The 21,205-nt window shown below is 43.0% G+C and overlaps 1 protein-coding gene across 2 annotated transcripts in view; it reads right to left on the minus strand.

The window, feature by feature from the left end:
- The window catches only part of LOC144501913 (calcium-binding protein 8), a 379,238-nt gene that overhangs the window by 287,183 nt on the left and 70,850 nt on the right, over window positions 1-21,205 (minus strand). For both annotated transcript variants that reach the window (XM_078225948.1, XM_078225947.1), the window contains exon 3: window positions 4,560-4,672. In XM_078225948.1, coding sequence (XP_078082074.1) covers window positions 4,560-4,672 — 113 coding nt within the window. The remainder of the gene's footprint in view (window positions 1-4,559; window positions 4,673-21,205) is intronic.

Here is a 21,205-nt window from a genome sequence, read left to right on the forward strand (position 1 = left end):
GGAAACAGCACACTTCAAGGAGCAGCTGTTCACTAAGCAGTTCCCAATCATTCACCTGCATCCAGGGGTATTTAATGGCTTCCTTTCGAGGTCAGTCATGAGCGCATAAACACAATCACTAATTTGCAATTCGACAATTCCACAAAACTGCCAGGCAGAAAGTGACTTTCCCACATTGGTGTAGATTTTGACTTTTTGCGATAGTGGAAAACTGGCCTTCATGGATCTGAAGCATGGGGATGAGAATCATATCAGCCACGGTTGAATGGCGGGGGCAGACTCAATGGGCCGAATGGCCTCATTCGGCTCCTATATCTTATGGTCTTATGGAGCCATAAAGTGTAAAAATCAGGAGAGGTGTAAAGCAGGCCATCAATCCACAAATACCCATTTGGTACAATTATGCGATCAAAATCAACTCCATTATGGTGTGCTTATTCATGAATTATCGTATTTTTTGCTATGAGTCCCCAGAATGATGAACATGGTGGACCTCAAACTGAACAAACTAAGGTAAAGAATCGCTGAAAAAATGTTCTTATGGACTGAAATAGCCAGAACGGAAATGGTACTTTATTTGGCTTCATTCAGACGCATGTGACTCCACCATCCATGCCCCCCACCCCACCACAGCATATCTGATGGCATATCTTGTATGTCTTTATATCTGGAGATAGGAAAACGGATGGCTGGCCTGCCTGTCGCCTTCTCAGCCGCCCCCAATCTGTATCCCAATTAACTGCATGGGATTCTAGGCTTGATAAATAAAGGCATGGAGCACAAAACCAAGAAAGTTGTGACAAACCTGTATAAAGCAACTGCTTCAGAAGTATTGTGTTGAGTTCTGGGCACTGCACTTCAAGAGGATGTGAAAGCTTTGGTGAGGGTTCAGAAAACATTTATGAGAATGGCTCCGGGGTGAAGGACTTCAGTTATGTGGATATGCAGTTGCTCTCCTTAGAGAAAAGAAGACTGGAAAGATATTCGATAGAGCTGTTAAAAATTGTGAGGAGTCTAGGTAAAGTAGATGGAGAGAAACTGTTCCTTTTGACTGACAGATCACAAACCAGAGGACACTGATCTAAGGCAATTAGCAAAAAAAGCAATAATGGCAAGAGGAAAAGCTATTTACGCAGCACTCCGAGAATGTGTTGGAAGCAGATTCATATGGGTAGCATGGTGGCACAGCGGTTAGGACTGCTGCCTCACAGCGCCAGGGACCCGGGTTCAATTCCCAGCACTGTCTGTGCGGAGGCTGCACGTTCACCCCATGTCTGCATGGGTTACCTCCAGGTGCTCCGATTTCCCCCCACAGTCTGAAAGACGTGCTGGTTAAGTGCATTGGCCATGCTAAATTCTCCCTCAGTGTACCCGAACAGACGCCGGAGTGTGGCAACTAGGGGATTTTCACAGGAATTTCATTGCACTGTTAATGTAAGCCTACTTGTGACTAACAAATAAATAAACAATCATGGCTTCCAAAAGGGATTGGAAAAGCACCTAAAGAGAAAAATATTTGAAGGGCTTCAGAGAAAGGATGGGGGAGTGGAACTAGCTGAATTATTCTTGCAGAGAGCTGGAATGTTAATGGCAGGCTGAATGGCCTCCTTTGGTGCTGTAACCTTCCTATAATTATATAATTATAAATATATATCTTCTGGACTCTTGATTCTTGGAGACTAGATGTAATGCTCAAGATGCATATTAGGTCCCTGAGGAAGTGGGCCATTGTATTCCAATCCAATTGAAACATATCATCCCTCAGTTGCACCCTGAGCATCACTGGCTAAGTTTATCTAATAGTGTCACAAGTAGGCTAACATTAACACTGGAATGAAATTACTGTTAAAATCCCCTAGTCATCACACTCCGGCGCCTGTTCGGGTACACTGAGGGAGAATTTAGCTTGGTCAATGCACCTAACCAGCACGTCTTTCGGACTGTGGGAGGAAACTTGAGCACCCGGAGGAAACTCGCGCAGACATGGGGAGAACGTGCAAACTCTGCACAGACAGTGATCCAAGCCGGGAATCGAACCCGGATCCCTGGCACGAGCTACCAAAATACTTGGATATTGGGGACTGGGGAGGTGAACTTAAAGGCCCAGCTACTTTCAATGATTTGTTCTCAAATGCCCCCAAGGCTCTCTGTTCTGCATGCGCTTTAGAATTGTGTCCTTTAGTTTATTTTTCCTCTCCCCGTTCCGCCTACCAACTTGTATCACTTCACAATTCTCTGCATTTAATTTAATTTGTCATGTGTCTGCTTGTTCCAGCATCCTGCCTTATATAATTATTCTCTTATATACCACTATCCTCCTCACAGTTCTTAATACTCTCAAGTTTTAATTCATCTACAAATGCCCTGTGTGCCCTGGCCTAAGTCATTGAGATGTATCTAGAAAAGCAGCAGTCCCAGTACCAAACCCTAGGAGAGCCCTGTGGAAACTGTTCTCCAGCCTGGAAAACAACTGTTCCCCACTATTCCATTTCCTCTTTGCTATCAGCCAACTGTATATTCAAGTTGCCACTGTCCGTTCTTTCCACAGACTTCAACTCTTCTTCTATTAGGTGGTACTTTATCAAACGACCTTTGGGAGTTCATCTACACCACATCAGCCACACGTGAGAAGAAACCATTTCCTCTGGCAGAGAAGTCAGCAACCAGAAATTACAAATTTAAAATAATTCGCAAAAGAACTAGAGGGAAAATAAAAAGAAGCATTTTCACATGGTGATTTGTTAACATCTGAAAACATTACCCAGTGGAGTGGTGGAAAGCAGATTTTGTCGGAGCATTCAAAGGCAATGGGACATGTACTCAATAGGACTAATTTCCATAGTTAAGGAGAAAAAGCTGATGAGTGCTCTTTCAAAGAGTCAGCATATGCATGACAGGCCAAATGGCCTCCTTCTGTGCTGTGAGATTCTAAGGTTCAGTTGATTCTACGTTAGGGCACCGCAAATGGTGCTATACCACTGGTACAAGTTTAAAAATCGTATAAGCTGCGGCTGAACCTCAGTCACACAGGGAAAATGACAGGTTTGATTAAAGTAAGCTCAGATAAGAAGGGCCATCTAACCGAATGATATGCAGCTGCAGTTAATGTCTGCCCACTAGAACAAGGAACAATGGAAATAGAGATTGAAATACCATTGGTCAGAGATATAGCTATCATTTCTAGATGATATAACATGCACAAGTTTTAATTGGACATTATACCCTTATGTATGCATGATATAACCATAACTATGATTGGTTATAACCATAATATAACCATAACTATTCTGCTAATTACTTGTAATTGAAGCTGAGACTTTAATTGCCTATGTATTTCTGAATTTTTCATTCTGAATGCCCTGACTGGACATTCAGGTTCCTATAGCTATAGTAAAGCTCATTTTGGAACCTCTCTGTTACTTTGCTTTGTCTACTTGAAGGGAACGATAGTTTTTAAATACAACTAGAAAACCATCGTGCAGCCCCTAACATTCATCATACCACTCGTGAGTAATTCCTGGTACCTACTGATCACCCATTGATGACTCAAACCTCCTGCTTGTTGGTTGTCTTATTAATTAGCTGTGACGATCATCACTGGGCCAGAGGAGGGAGTAAGCAAGGTGTCTTTCCAGTTGAGTGAGCTCAATTTACATAAAAATCACAACCGTTATTTCACCACACCAATATCATTGATGGCAAACTGTGTTTCCCCAGCACATTCAGTGAGCTTGTCACTCTGCAGCTCCCACTGAGTGGAGCGGCAGCGGGAACAAAAAGCAGGAACAATCGAGTGCTTTTCATTAACTGTGCCAGCTGTCAAATAGCAATTACGAAAGAAAAATCATTTTGTAACTCAAATCGCCACAATCCAAACACCAGCAAATTCATACCAACCACAGTATGATTGCACTTTTCATAACATTGCCTTAAAATATAAAATTCTCAAACATCATTAAACAAAAATGAAGTAATAGCACAATTCCCAGTCCACTGGTTCCCTCTGAGCAGGCCTCTTTATTCCACGGGCATATATAGTGATCCCCAAAGAGACAATGTTCTCTTTTCATTATTTGTAGACAAATCTCAAATGCATTCCTGATAACTTTAGAGCCGAACAATTGTATTTCAAACCGTAGGTGGACCTCTGGAAACTAGTTTCAAATATGAATTCCTGATATGCCTGCATGGAACAATTAACAGCCTGATGTTAACTCCTGTGGTATCATAAATGAGTGGATCTGATTTATCTTGTCAGAGGAAAGCTGTTGTCACGTCACTGGAATCATTGCGGTATCGCAAAAGGACATGCGTGCATTTTTACAAAACAGCAGATATTTTAATGCAAATTTAAAACTGTACCTCATGTGGTGTAAATCAATCACCACGGCGCTCAGTAACTGAAATCAGGACACTTATCCGACAGCACAGTGATTGCATATCATGTACATTAAAGTATCAAGCCAGCCTTGTTGCCATGTGGCACACGGCACCAGACTATAATAACGCAGATGGTATTGCCTATTCTCACCAAGTAACTGACCAAATAAATACCTTACCTGCCAAAATATGGAGTCTATTGTGCTGCCATGAAACCCTTCCCGCACTTCAGATGACAACAGTTTAGGGCCAAGTATCGTCATAAATTCATCAAAGTCCACTTGTCCATCACCTGCAAACACACAAATGAGTAAATAATCATGCCTGCTGAAACTCCGCTTTTGATATTGGTCTTTTTCAAGTTGGTGAAATTAAGGGTGAGTTTTCCCAAGCCTCCACTGTACTCATCAGCTCACTCGCCTGTCCTTTCAGGGGCATTGTCATTTAAAAAGGGACAGCGAGTGAGGAAGGAAATATTTAGAAGCATTGTCACATATCTCGCTTACCAGTTTGTTGCTGGTGGTACTGACCCAATGAATTATCAGCATTTGATGGCCAACAGTCTGGCTTTGGGTGGCATCGCCAAGTAGAAGGATGAGTGGGTAGGGGTATTGAATCAACTGGACTCAACAGTGAAATGCTTCAGTATCAGGAGGGGAGGACACATAACCCAATACTCTGGAATGCAAGGGGGTGGCAACTAGAAGTTTGAAGTTTATTTATTAGTGTCACAAGTAGGCTCACATTAACACTGCAATGAAGTTACTGTGAAAATCCCCTAGTAGCCACACTCCATCGCCTGTTCGGGTACACTGAAGGAGAATTTAGCATGGCCAATGCACCTAACAGCTTTATTATATTTCCGTTCTATGGCACAATCCACAGGATCTCCAGCACACTGCCCCACCGCACTCCAATATTTGCGGACGAATTTGTCATGGTTCATGCCCTCCTTCCAAGAACAGGTTTAGCAAATTCAATCCTCCCATTTTTCCTGTTGGTTTCCCATAGTCCTTCCCTATCCTGATCCCGGCCACTCTGAAGCTGGCTGGTGTGCGGTGTGACTGAAAACGCATGTCACAGTACAGTTCTGAGTGCCAGCAGCCCTCTAGTGCCTCGTGAGAGCATGGGCAATGTGTTCAGGCAAGCTCTGGGTGTCTTTGCTGCAGAAGACCTGCCTGATTTCCCCTTCATGAGCTTTAGGTGACAGTGGCCAACGGACCCACGCTCTTCACGTTATGCAAGTTAAAATCAAGAATTCAGGTGCAGATGTCAATGCCCTGTTCTGTTTTAAGATGAATGGGCAAGTATTAGGAATATTTATTTTTAAAATCCACCTTAATATTCAAAACAAGGCCAGAGCAATACCCTATTCCCTACCTCCCTACCTCCTTCAATTAAAACCGACATCCCATTAGTCTATTTTGATTGCTTTTTGCACCATCAGCCTGCATTTATGCTCCCCCCACCCCTCACCCCCCAACTATATAATTCATCACATTTCTCTCTCTCTTCAGTTCTGTACAAGGCTCATATGGACTCGAAACGTTAACCCTGTTTCTCTCTCCACAGATGCTTCCTGACCTGCCGAGTTTATCTAACATTTTCGGTTTCTATTTATGTCCCACGGTCTACTGAACTCCTTTATTCTTTTGACCATCACACCCACTGCCCCCTTCAATGTGTTTCTGCTAACATTGCATTCCTGATTACCATTCTTACATTTAAAGTTTACATTCTCACACATTATATTGCGCAATACCTACTGTTGTTTCATGATGATAGATTTGTCAGCCTTCAGTTTTCCTTCTCAGTTCAAAGATCCCCCACTTTACCCTCAAATGTCCGATAGTCCATAAGAAACACATTGGCAACACCTACTCTTCTCTCAAAGAAGAAAATAATCTCTTGATGTGATTCTTGCCGGACTATCAGCAGCTTGGTGCAAGTATTGATTTAATGAGAAACTCAGTTAGATATTTCCCATTACTTATTTTTAAACATAATTATTTCTACTGCTGGCTTTTCCATTATGATTCTTTCACCCTGAAGTTATTAAATTCTGAGTTTAAAGAACTCTTCTTATATATCATTTAGTATAAGATGGCAATAAAGTTAATTTGAAAAGAAAATTATGCTATGTGTTACTGCTGACCACTTGCTGCCCGTTAGCTTCTCACGCTGTAGCTAGCTTTAGAATAAGGTTCATTCTATTACAAATACAATCTATACAACTTGTAGTGTGTGTGCGTGTGTGTGTCTGTGTTGGTGCTGACGTGATTTGCCTGCAGCACCCTATGGGAGGCTCAAAGATGTAGCACGATTACCGCTGAACAAGTCTGTAACTAATGTTATCTGAACGACACCTGCTAAAATCTCAAATACATAGGTTACAAAATGTTTTAAAAGTTATTAAAATAATTACAACCACGTTATAAATGATACGTTGGAATGAAAATTTACACCACAGCAGTCCTACACAACTGCCAAAAAAACACTCTGAAATCAGGGTTTCAATTGTCCTTTGACATTATGGATGCAAATGTATGGCTCCCATTCTGAGGACCTTGAGATCTTGTTTTTTTATAGGGAGGATACACACAGTAGCCCGCATTTTTCTTAAATTATTCTTTCAAGAGATGTGGGTGTCACTGGCTAGGCCAACATTCATTGTCCATCCCTAATTGAAGATGGTGGTGAGCTGGATTCTTGAACTGTTGCAGTCCATGCGGTGTAGGTACACCCCAATGAGGAAGGGAGTTCCAGGATTTTGACCCGGCAACAAAGAAAGAACAGCAATATATTTCAAAGTCAGGATGGTGGGTGACTTGGAGGGGAATCTCCAAATGGTGGTGTTCTCAGCTGTTGCTGCCCTTGACCTTTTAGATGGAAGTGGTCATGGGTTTGGAAGGTGCTGTATAAGCAGCCTTGGTGAGTTTCTGCAGTGCATCTTGTAGATGTTACATACGGCTGCCACTGTCGATGGCGGTGGAGGTGCTGAACGTTTGTGGATGGGAACACAATCAAGCAGGCTGCTTTGTCTCGGATGAAGTCAAGTTGCATCCATCCAGGCAAGGGGAGAGTTTTCCATCACACTGCTGTCTTGTGCCTTGTAAATTGTGGACAGGCTTTGGGGAGTCAGATGCTTTGTTACTCGCCATTGGACCAGCCTATGATCAGCTCTTGTAGCCATAGTATTTATACGGCTAATCTAGTTGAGTTTCTGGTTAATGGTAACCCCCAGGATGTTGATAGTGGGGGATGTTAACACTTTTGAATGTCAAAGAGTGATGGTTGGAGATGGCCATTGCCTGGCACATATGTAGCATGAATGTTACTTGCCACTTGTCAGCCCAAGCCCGGATATTGTCTGGATCTTGTTGCATTTGGACATGGACTGCTTCAGCATCTGAGGAGCTGCAAATTGTGCTGAACATTGTGCAGTCACCAGCGAACATCCCCACTTCTGACCTTATAATGGAAGGAAGGTCATTGATGAAGTAGCTGAAGGTGGTTGGGCCTAGAACACACTTCTGATGAACTACTGCAGTGATATCCTGGAATTGAAATGACAGACTATCTACAACCACAACCATCTTCCTTTGTGGTGGCATGACTCCAGCCAGTGGAGAGATTTCCCCGATTCCCACTGACTACAGTTTTGCTGGGGCTCCTTGATGCCACACACAGTCCAATACATACAAACATACAAATTAGGAGCAGGAATAGGCTACTCAGCCCCTTAAACTCTGCCATTCAATAAGATCATGGCTGATCTGATTGTAACTTCAACTTCACATTCCTGCCTATCCCTGATAACGTTTCACTCCCTTGTTGATCAAGAATCTATCGAGCTCTGTAAAAATATTCAAAGACTTTGCTTCCACTGCCTTTTGAGGAAGAGAGTTCCAGATACTCATGACCTTCTGAGAGAAATAGTTTCTCCTCATCATTCTAAACTGAGGAACCCCTTATTTTTAAACAATGACCACTAGTTCTAGATTCTCTGACAAGAAGAAACATGCTCTCTACATTCACCCTGTCAATACCCCTCAGGATCTCACATGTTTAAATCAAACTCTAGTGGATACAAATCTAATTCTTCCAAGACAACTCACACATTCCTGGTATTAGTATAGTAACATTCTCCGAACTGCTTCTAATGCATTTACATCTTTCCTTAAGTAAGGTGACCAGGGCGGCACGGTAGCACAGTGGTTAGCACTGCTGCTTCACAGCTCAGGGGACCTGGGTTCGATTCCCGGCTTGGGTCACTGTCTGTGTGGAGTTTGCACATTCTCCTCGTGTCTGCGTGGGTTTCCTCCGGGTGCTCCGGTTTCCTCCCACAGTCCAAAGATGTGCGGGTTAGGTTGATTGGCCATGCTAAAATTGCTCCTTAGTGTCCTGGGATGCGTAGATTAGAGGGATTAGCGGGTAAAATATGTAGGGATATGGGGGTAGGGCCTGGGTGGGATTGTGGTCGGTGCAGACTCGATGGGCCGAATGGCCTCTTTCTGCACTGTAGGGTTTCTATGATTTCTATGAATACGTGCACATTACTCCAGATATGGTACAACTGAAGCATAACCTCCCTACTTTTGTAATCAATTCCCCTCACAATAAACGATTAGATTTTATTAGTTTTCCGAATTACGTGCTGTACCTATATACTTGCCTTTTGTGATACATGCACTAAGACACCTAGATCCCTCTGCACCTCAGAGCTCTGAAATTTCTCACTAGTTAGATAATACGCTTCTTTTTTATTCTTCCTGCCAAAATGGCCAATATCACACTTGCCCACATTATACTCCATTTGTTAGAATTTTGCCACTCACTTAACCTAAAGAAGTTTATTTATTAGTGTCACAAGTAGGCTTACATTAACAGTGCAATGAAGTTACTGTGAAAATCCCCTAGTTGCCACACTCCAGTGTCTGTTCAGGAGCACGGAGCGAGAATTTTAGCATGGCCAATGCACCTGACCAGCACATATTTCACACTGTGGGAGGAAACCGGAGCACCTGGAGGTAACCCACGGAGACACAGGGAGAACGAGCAGACTTCGCACAGTGACCCAAGCCAGGAATCGAACCCAGGTTCCTGGCACTGTGAGGCAGCAGTGCTAATGACTGTGCTACTGTGCCACCCTGATCTATGCCATTTATATTCATTCTCCTTACATCCTCTTCACAATTTACTTTCTGCTTATCTTTGTGTCATCAGCAAATTTATAAACCATATCTTCAGTCTCTTCATCCAAGTCATTTATATAAATTGTAAAAAGTTGAGATCCCAGCAATGATCCCTGTGGTACACAACTCGCCACATCTGCCAACCAGAAAAAGACCCATTTATGCCCACTCTCTGTTTCCTGTCAGCTAGCCAATCTTCAATCTATGCCAATACGTTACCCCTTATACCATGAGCTTTTAATTAAGCAAGTCCTTTGGTGTGGCACCTTATCAAATGTCTTCCGGAAACCTAAGTACAGTACATCCACCAGTTCCCCTTTATCCACAGCACATGTGACTCCTTCAAAGAACTCCAATTGGTCAAACATGATTTCCCTTTCACAAAACCAAGTTGACTTTGCCTGATTGGCTTGAATTTTTCCAAGTGCCTGGCTATAACATCTTTAATAATGGCTTCTAACATTTCCCTATGACAGATGTTAGGCTAACGGACCTATAAGTTTCCTGTCTCCCTCCCTTTTTGAAATAAAGGCATTACAAGGATATTAAGGGCAGTCACTCTCACCTCACCACTGGAGTTCAGTTTGTTTGTCCATGTTTGAACCAAGGCTGAATTAGGACAGAGTTTGAGTGACCCTGGTAGAACTCAAACTGAGCATCAGTGAGCAGGTTATTAATAAGCAAATGCCACTTAATAGTAGCTAATGACCCTTTCCATCACTTTACTGATGACCGAGAGTGGATAAATGGGGCGGTAATTGGCCAGGTTGGGTTTGTCCTGTTTTTTGTTTACAAGGCATACCTGTACAGAGCATACCTGGGCAATTTTCCATATTCCTGGGTAGAGCAGCACAGAGTGAACATTGGTCAGCATAACCATAACCAGATGCTGTTTTTTTTAATTGAGCATGATTTTTATTGCAGACAGCTGAGCAGTGCAAGCTGCAAGCCATCACCAATTAGAAGTGATTAAATGTAACAGGCAGTTGTATTTTAATGAGGTACATAGGACTGAGTAAACTCCTGTTTCCACCCAGACTGTTAACGCACAATAAACTTTATAATTGTCTACGAAGGAAATGACGGACACTATTTTGACCAAAATGTACTAACAGCAGGGGGAATCAACAAAGCATACACAGACATCTTTTATTTAGGGGTGAAGATCACACACACAAATATATATTTATATAATATATATCATCAAGATATTAACCAATACATTGCAAAAGCAGAATCAAGACCAGGGACGAGATTTTCCAGCCGCGCTTGCCCTAAGACTGGAAAATCCCGCCTGAGGTCAACGGACCTTTACATGGTCCATATCCCGCCCGCTATGATTCCCACGGGATGGGAAAATTCTGTCCTAAGTGGATTTTTCAGATGAACTGGAGTTAGAGCTCAAAGGGGTTAAGTGGATTGGCCATGCGGAATTGCCCATTAGTGTCAGGTGGATTAGCAGGGTAAATGTTTGGGGTTACGGGGGAATAGGGCCTGGGTGGGATTGTGGTCGATGCAGGCTTGATGGGCCAAATGGCCTCCTTCTGCACTGTAGGGATTCCATGGTTCCATGATAATTAGCCTTAGGTATGCAAATATAACTCAGAACCATTTTAAAAATCATACATTTTCCCTTCAATTGTAGATAATACTTCAATTTAATATTTTGAAGAGTTAAATAGCAAATATGAAAACAGAGAAGTAGGATTAGTTATAATTTATAATTTAGTATAAATGTGTATCTGCAGTACAGGCTGAGGAGCAACACCACAGCACTGACAGCACTATCTTTTGAGGTGGAATGTAATTACAGCATGACAAGTTCTACAGAGACATTTTCTGTTACACATATTGGCACAGGCACTTACGATGAAATTTAAAGAAATATTTTTATATGGCATTTATATTGTGTGTTTCATGACCTCTGCGTGTCTTAAATTGTTTTACAGCCAATGAAATACTCTAAGTATGGTCACTGTTGCAATATCAGAAACACAGCGGCCAATTTTCATTCAACAAGCTCCCATCACAAGCAGCAATGTACCAGTGCCCAGGCAATCTGTTTACTGATGTTGATTTGGGGATAAATATTGCTTGGCAACCAAGGGTAACGCCTCTGCTCTTCTTCATAATAGTGCCATGGGACATTTTGCAGAGCAGATAGGTTCTTGGTTTAATGTTTTGCCCAGAAGATGGGATCTGCAACTGTGCAGCATTCCTTCAGTACTGCACTGGAGCATCAGCTTAGATAAAGCTGGCACAAAATTGGAAGCAAAGTGTAATTCCATACAAATGCATGCAGGTATATGATTCTTTAGTGAATCGTGGTGCGTGGTACGGTGGCACAGTGGTTAGAACTGCTGCCTCACAGTTCCAGGGACCCGGGTTCAATTCCAGCCTCAAGTGACTGTCTGTGTGGAGTTTGCATGTTCTGCTCTTGCCTGCGTGGGTTTCGTCCGGGTGCTCCGGTTTCCTCCCACAGTCCAAAGATGTATGTGTTAGGCTGATTGGCCATGCTAAATTGCTGCCTAGAGTCAGGGAAATTAGCAGGGTAAATATATGGGATCACGGGGATAGGGCATGGATGAGATTGTCATTGGTACAGGCCTCCTTCAGCATTGTAGGGATTCCATGATTCTGTGTGTTACAGTTCACAGTAAGAAGTCTCACAACACCAGGTTAAAGTCCAACAGGTTTATTTGGTAGCAAATACCATAAGCTTTCGGAGCGCTGCTCCTTCGTCAGATGGAGTGGAAATGTGCTCTCAAACAGTGCACAGAATCACAGAATTCAAGTTACAGAATACTAATTAGAATGCAAATCCCTACAGCCAGCCAGGTCTTAAAGATACAGACAATGTGGTGGAGGGAGCATTCAACACAGGTTAAAGAGATGTGTATTGTCTCCAGACAGTTCACTCAGAGAGTGTAAGTTTGCGATGGCAACATGCATGTTGTAGTCAGGAACTACAGATAATGATAATAAGAGATCCACATTTCCGTTCACTTAAGCAGACTTAGAATCTCTTCCCAGTCATTCCATTGGGCATCAGCGAGTGTTGGAAAAGATTTGCTGGTAGATACTCAACCTGCTTAGCCACATAATAAAAGCATCTCCCTTAGCGAGCAAATTCTAAGATGGGAATCAACCCTGCAGCTTCTGGTTCAGGCAGAGGAATGCTACCCACAGCACCACAAGTTCTCTACATTATAGACGGAGAACTTTTCAAATATTTTCCCAAGAATTTTACTTCCTATGAGAATACAGAATGGAAGAATTCATTATCCAGCTGAATACAGCGAAAGTTGGTGGATGTGAATACCACTGAGATTGCTATTCTAATTAGAAATTCATGAGATGATGCATGCTGACAGCCAGTCATTTAGATTGATGGCAGTCAGAGATACTCAGCTGACTGTTTGATGGTCTATAAATTACTGACTTTAAATGTAAATTTATCGGTATAGTGTGAGAGATCTAAGACTGCAGAATTAATCAATGAAAAAATAGAAGCGTATTAACAATTGTTAGAAATGCCCACATTATGGTTATATTCCAAATAAACACAGGCTATTATCTTTGAAAACTAATTGAAAGACTACAGAAAATTAATAGCGACAGCTCTTCAATTCAAGCAAATCTAAATTTGATATGCAAATTTTGTTTCCTACTTGCATCTGATTGGCCAAAGTTGCATATTCATTCAATTAGAATCTAAAGTATCTATATTATATCTAGCTTTTCAGTGCTCTGTGCCTTTGAGTTTCACTTTTATTATAATGAAAGACTAAAACAATTATTTTAGATCCCATATTTTACTCTAGAATGCAACTCCCATTTACAACTTCATAGAATGAAATTGATTTGAGACCGGAAGCTAGATTGTGAAGTCCCAATGGGGATGGACACAGAGGCAGGCGGGCGCAAAAAAAAGCACCTCCAGCCTTCACGCCAGTTTTAGGTCACCGCTCCGGCCCATGGCATTTGTCCTGAGGATAGCAAGTGGAAGGTGGGCCCTCGAATCTTTGTCGATTTGGAAATTAGGACAATTAATCTTGTTAATAAGCTGATCCACTGTTCATTAAGGACTAGTTTGGAATTTTGGTGGGGGCACACAGGTCGCACATTGGGTCGGGGACAGTCCGAGGGCGTAGAGACAGCAAGAAAGCAGGAATCCAGTCACGTCCACATTGAAGACTCTGTACTCAATGGAGTTTAGAAGGATGAGGGGGATCTCATTGAAACTTACAGAAGCTGAAAGGTCTGGATAGAGTGGATGTGGGGAAGATGTTTCCATTAGTAGGAGAGACTAGGATCCAAGGGACAGCCTCAGAGGAAAGGGATAACCCTTTAGAAGCGATATGAGGAGGAATTTCTTCAGCCAGAGGCTGGTGAATCTATGCAATTCATTGCCACAGAAGATTGTGGAGGCCAGATCATTGAGTGTACTTAAGACAGAGATAGGTGTGTTCTTGATTGGTAAGGGGGTCAAAGATTATGATAAAAAGGTGAGAGACTGGGATTGAGAAACATATCAGTCATGATTGAATGGTGGAGCAGACTCAATGGGCCGAATGCCTAATTCTGCTCCTATATCTTATGGTCTTAGCTTTTTTTAAAATTCATTCATGGGATATGAATTGCTAGCTGGCCAGCATTTATTGCCCATCCCTAGTTGCCTTTGGAAGGCAGTTGAGAGTCGACCACATTGCTGTGGCTCTGGAGTCACATGTAGGCCAGACTGGGTAAGGGGCAGATGGGCTTTACTGGCAATTGACAATGGTTTCATGGTCATCAGTAGATTCTTAATTCCAGACATTTTTTATTGAAATCAAATTCCACCATCTGCCGTGGTGGGATTCAAACACCGGTCCCCAGAACATTAGGGGAGCTTCTGGATTAATAGGCTAGCGATAATACCACTAGGCCATCGCCTCCCCCAAAGGAGGAAGTCCAATGAAAGGGCGTGTGGCAGTGAGTGATGCTCAGCCATGAGACTGATTAATCCTTCCACTCCCTCGATGTTCAGTTTGCCTGCAACCACACCAAGAACTTCACGTGCACTTGTTTTCCTGGCAGCTGCCATGACTCCTTCATCCTCCAGTATTCCAGATTGCCACAGTTCTTCATTCCACCCGCGCCCTCCCCCCCCCCCCCACCCCCCCCAACCCTCACAAACATTCATGTATGGATTCTCAGGAGCAAAGGTTATCCTTGGCTACTCATCCCTTTCTGTAACAGAGCCACGGAGCCACTACAACTGCAGCCATCTACTCACTAGGACCACCATCGACTAGGACATCAGGCTTCTGGAGATACAGATACCAGAATCTTGTGTATCCTGTTAATCTCCTGCACACACCGTAATCCGACCCTCCAGAAAGATATGCACCTTGAGGAGGAGGAGGGCCTGGAATGACATGGTTCATCTATTATCTATTGCAAGGTGTCAAATCTATCTCTTCTTTTTAATAGGTTTTGGTCTGGGTTTTTTTTATCGGATCACATGGGCATGTATCCAGGAAGTGGTTTGGAATGGCAACCATCCCCCCATTCAGAATATTCTGTTTCACCTTAAGTTAAAGTTGATATTTTAATCATAACCATTTTATAAAGTCCCACATTCATAATAAATTGTACACATGGAAAAAACGATTGTCTGGAAAATAAATTTCTGGTGAGCTTATTAAGGATAATGCAACACAAGGGACTACTTGGTATCAGTTTATATCCAATCTTATGTCCACATCTGTGAGAGATGACAGCACGGTGGCACAATGGTTAGCAGAGCCAGGGACCCGGATTCAATTCCCAGTTTGGGTCACTGTCTGTGCGGAGTCTGCACATTTTCCCCGTGTCTGTGTGGGTTTCCTTCGGGTACTCCGGTTTCCTCCCACAGTCCGAAAGATGTGTTGATTAGGTGCATTGACCATGCTAAATTCTCCCTCAGTGTACCTGAACAGGTGCTAGAATGTGGCAACCATGGGATTTTCACAGTAACTTCATTACAGTGTAAATGTAAGCCTACTTGTGACACTAATGAATAAACTTTAAACCTTATAGAAGACCAAAGGGCAAAACTACAGGAGACACATACCGAGCCAATTGAATCCTCATCAATGATGGATAATCACTGAATACATCTACTATGTACAAAATTAAAGAAACTATAATGCAATGTCAAGAGTGTAGATGCAAGTTAAGCAGAAGTGACCAAGATCATAAGATGCACCAAGCCATAGTCCACTTTGACATGGTCTAGAAAGGCTCATTACTTATTTAGGAAGTCTGATGGATGAATAGCATTGCAGATGCTTCGTGTCCATTTAGTTTGGGTGCTGAATTGTCGGTAGCCCATTCAGCTATATTGGGTCCTCTTTCTTAATGGAGAATCAACTTGGTAATTGTGGTAAATTACTTTATGTTGACTGTCCAATTTGATTTGAGAGCATCACTGAAACTACTCTGTCCTCAAGGCTAAACTCTAACCTCTACCTGAGGACACTTTAAAGAGAATTTTAATCATCCACAAGACTAATTTGGACATTTAGCTACCTGGCTAGATATCACTCTCTATCTAAAGGTTCTATAGAATAAAGAGAATGGTCTGGGGAGGTTTGCAAGTCAGGTGCACTTGTGCCTCAGGTTCTGTCAATGAAGCTGTGTCAATATTTCTGAGTGTATGCAGCTGATGTAATCATATCTGGGTACGTCTACGGACAGATCCTCATCACAGGACTGCTCAGCCCTTTAGGAGCCACTCAGGAAATTAACAGCTGTGTCAGTGGCTGTCAAGGCAACCAATACCTTGAATTTTCATGCCTGTGGACCTTTCCAAGTAACAGCAGGAGGTATCTATCAAAATATCACAACTTGCAATGCACAGTTGCTTCATTTGTCCAGGCCAGTGATTTCATAAACTCCCCCCATTCCCCCCCACCCCCACGTCCCCCGCTCTGTGACGGCAGCCAGCCACACGTGGATATTTCCCTTTTGCCATCTGACAGGATTCGCGCAGAGTTTTATGGTATGTGGGTGGTCATGTCAGCCACTATGCCCAATGTCACTCTCTCATGAACAGAAAGGGATTTTATTCCATGTCATGAACATGCAGCTGCTCTATGCAGGATAATGCCCAATAATCCCCACTACCCTAACAACCGGAGTTGATGTCACTTCATTTTAAGAGCCTGGAGAATTGGGTAGATGGCTGCTGGGGACCAGTGTGATTCAGTGGAGTCCGATACCTTTGAGGAACCCATGGACAAACAGGAAGAAGTAAATATGAAGTCACATGAAGCACCCAGGACTTGATGGAGCAGGCTTTCAATATAGAATCATAAAATCAGTGCAGAAGGAGGCCATTTGGCCCATCACACCTGCACCGACCACAAGCCCATCCAAGTCTTATCCCCGTAACCCTATGCATTTACCCTTCTAATCCTCTGACACTAAGGGACAATTTAGCATGGCCAATCAACCTAACCCACACATCTTTGGGAAATATGATAAATGAAAGCTTCCAATGCATTGACCAATGTTACTGAATTTTATTTAGTTTTTTTTAAACAAATCCACATTCTCTCAAATTTAATAACTGTAGGCACCTAGATGACAGGTGGTTAATATGTTAATCGCAAATTGCTCACACAGTAAGCGATTTGTTTGTCTGGGTATTCAGAAAGGCAATTCACCATTGTGTTAGAAAACTCTGATCTATTTGTGTATGAGAGAGTTAGGCTTACTGACACAAGGGACAACAAAACAAAGACGCCAAAAAAAAGCAGTCAAGCTTGAAAAATTAGGATTGTATTTGCAGCGTGGTGGTTAGCACTGCCGCCTCATAGCACCAGGGACCCAAGTTCAATTCTTGGCTTAGGTCACTGTCTGTGTGGAGTTTGAACGTTATCCCCATGTCTGTGTGTATTTCCTCCAGCTGCTCCGGTTTCATCCCACAGTCCAAAAGACGTGCTGGTTAGGTGCATTGGCCATGCTAAATTCTCCCTCAGTGTACCCGAACAGGCGCTGGAGTGTGGCGGCTAGAGGATTTTCACAGTAACTTCATTGCAGTGTTAATGTAAGCCTACTTGTGAGTAATAATTAATTTAACTTCAACTCTTCAAGGCTCCTTTGACAACACTTTGCAAACCTATGACCTCCGCCACCTCAAACAGTAAGAATAGTGAGTTCATTGGAAACCATTCATTCCAAGATTAACTCCAAGTCACAGATCAACTTTGACATATATCACCCTTCCTTCATCATCACTGGGTCAAAATACTTTGTGGAGGGACAAGAGGTTGATGTGGCGGAGGATTGGATGGCAGACAGGCAGAAGGGAAGCAGTAGAGGCTCCCCAAAGTTAAGTCCAGATAACTTACTGCTAGTGAGTAGCAGGTCCTAACACTGAAGTTTTACAGTTTAGAGTTTATTTATTATTGTCACAAGTAGGCTTACATTAACACTGCAATGAAGTTACTGTGAAAATCCTCTAGTCGCCATACTCCGGTACCTGTTCGGGTATACCGAGGGACAGTTTAGCATGGCCAATGCACCTAACACATCTTTTGGACTTATGGGAGGAAACCCACACAGATACAAGGAGAATGTGCAGACTCCACACAGTGACCCAAGCCGAGAATTGAACCCGACACTGTGAGGCCGCAGTGCTCACCACTGTACCACTGTGCCACCCAAGCTCAGGCTCAACTGTAAGCTTCGCAGCGAGGCAACTGTGCGGCTCCTTGTGACCAATACTCCAGTGATGGGCATTGTTACAGGTTGGATATGTGTTTCTGTCCCGAGACCATGTTCGTGATCTGGAATACCAACATCAGTCACAGCTTGGTATCCACGGTCACAGCACACGCTGAACACCCAGCTCCCATTCAGTAACACGGCAAGGAGAGAGAGACTAGGAAAAATAGCCCTGTAGACTTTGTTTCAGTTTTATTGAATAACCATTTTCTTCAGCTTACAATAAAAAGGAACAAAAAAATGAATGATGCCTATTAATAGTCATGTAATATGACAAAATTAATTCTAACACAACCTGAGTTTCACTTAGGAAATGTACTATTACTGAGAGGTGTGGGTGTAACATAGCTTTTGAATTTTAGTTTTTAAGCTTGACACAAGGGACAAATTGAAATCTGGAAACAAAAATGAATAATCCAAGTACAAGTTCCAGTTTAAGTTCCAGTTTACCATCCCACTCTTGTGATCTTCTGATTAAGTTCAGCCCATTCCATGTAAAGATATATGACTGTTAAATACCATGGCTGGTGTTTAGTAGAGGTGACAGGAGTCTCGTTCATTGGTGAGAGCCCATGTCACCTCCGTTGGGGAAGTACCGCCAGCCAGGTATGGGTGGGTGGGTTCAGGACCCTTCTCCAGGCATGAAGGTGCATCCCTGTTATCTGCTGACAAACAGCCTTCAGTGCAATTGTACAGATTGACATCCTTTGGAAGACTGGTCGGTCAAAGGGGATGATGTACTCTCTCCAACGATTGACTCAATTATCTCAATTTCAAAGTTTGCTGGAAGCATGCACAAGCAATTAATTTGTGTTTGTGTTTTTGGTTCTATTCATCCTACTCCGATCCGATGGATTAATAATACAGAACTGGCACAGTTGGGCACACCTCCGGCAAGCAACTGAGTACAGCCAATTCGTTGAAACATTTTGACAGTGCTCCAAGTACTTTAATGTTTGTTGCACCGGGAGAACTCAGATTGAGATGGGATTTCTAGAACCAGGAGATTTTAAATCACTCCCAGTTGCACTTAAAGCTGTGCTTCAGAATTTTTTTTAAGCAAAATATTGGGGCCGAGGGGTTCCATTCACTCGTCAAGAGTTCCAAGCCCTACTACCTGAGATCTTATGACAAATTATTTGGAAGAGAGGTCCACTCAGTGGGGTCTGCCAGAAGAGATTGAATGGAAGTGGCAGGGGATGCGATTGAAGGGCTGAATTTAGTGCTGGCAGCAGGAACTTGCTGATCAGCCCAAAACAGGAAGGAGGAATGACCTTGCTTAAGTGGGAAGCTGGAACTGGGGCTGAAAATTATCAGCAGCATTTGGCTGCCAGTGGGACATCTGTCCATATTTAGAACAATTGCCCGTCCCCAAAAGCTGCTCGCCAGTCACAGCGGCTGATAGCTCAGCAGCGCCACCAGAAGGGGTGGCCACTGCTGGAACTGCACTGGGAGCAGAAGGGCGCACTGATGTATGTGTGCCCTCACAACAAGCTAAGTGGTGTCTGGAGGTTCTGGGACCCATCAAAGAGTGCCAAGGAAGGAGGACCTCACCCTCAGAATCTACTGAGGGGGGATGGCAAATTGGCTCCTGTGCGAAAGGGCCGTGTGCCACCTTCTGCTCCACTGGCAAAATGGCATGGCATCTCCTCCTACTTGTGGTATTTCACTGGTCACCCCTGCCCCGGCAGTCCATCCACAGACTCAGCTGTGATTGGAATCTGGAAGCAATTGAGAATACATTTTTTGTGGGTAGCAGAAGGGTGTAATGGTAAGTGTGCAAATGTACCAAGGCATCTTAATAGGTTGTCTTATAAAGCATTTTCATTCATAAGTCGATAAGTTCATAAGATATAGGAGCAGAATTAGGCCATTAGGTCCATCAAGTCGGCTCCATCATTCGATCATGGCTGATATGCTCCTCATTCCCATTTTCCTGCCTTCTCCCCATAACCCTTCAACCCATTACGAATTAAAAATCTAACTCCTCCTAACATTTACTCACTCTCCCAGCATCCACCGCACTTTGGGGTAGCAAATTCCACAGATTCGCAACCCTTTGGGAGAAGTAGTTTCTCCCCAACACTGTTTTAAATTTGCTACCCTTTATCCTAAGACGATGACCTCTCGTCCTAGAATGTCCCACAACAGGAAGCATCCACTCCTCTTCAGTAAAACCTTGATATATCATCAGAGAGGAAGATCACAATAGAGTTGTGACCATGAGTGACCATTGTAAATGCACCAACAAGCTGGTTTTCTTCCATGCTACCAACATATCACATCATGCCAACCATTAAACATGGCAAGTATGGGGGATCAGGTAGAATGGCAGATTCCTTATTATTGAATATTCACACACTGACATAAGGTGGTATTTTAGATTTAAAAGAGTTGCAGGTTGCTGTAAGAGCTGATCACATGATTTGATGGTGATGTCATTAGGGTGCTTGTAGAAGCTGCTGTTTTGCTTTCAGTTTGTATTCTGCAGTGCAGAGAACAACTCTTTCAATAAAATCTCTTGTGTGTTACTTGGAATCCATGTGTGCAAATTGGCAACCCCAAACATAGTTGGATATTGCAGAATGAAAATTGGTGGCGAGTCTGGATTTTGTTTTATTGAGAACATTGAGGAAAGATCCTAAGAGAAACAAAATGGTGGGTCATTCCACTTTGAATATTAGCAGGCTGGGGTGAAGCAATAGGATTAAGGATTCAACTGTCAATGAAGGAAGACTCAAGTCAGAAAAAACTCTCCGTGTGGTTTTAAATTAGGGAGTAATTTTTTCAATCAGAGAATGGTGAGATTCCCGGCAGATTTGAGAAGAGTGTTATACAGCTGAGGCCGTTTGAAACAATACATCAAGTCAACA

The sequence above is a fragment of the Mustelus asterias genome, chromosome 12, assembly GCF_964213995.1.
Source record: "Mustelus asterias chromosome 12, sMusAst1.hap1.1, whole genome shotgun sequence".
Lineage (NCBI taxonomy): Eukaryota > Metazoa > Chordata > Chondrichthyes > Carcharhiniformes > Triakidae > Mustelus > Mustelus asterias.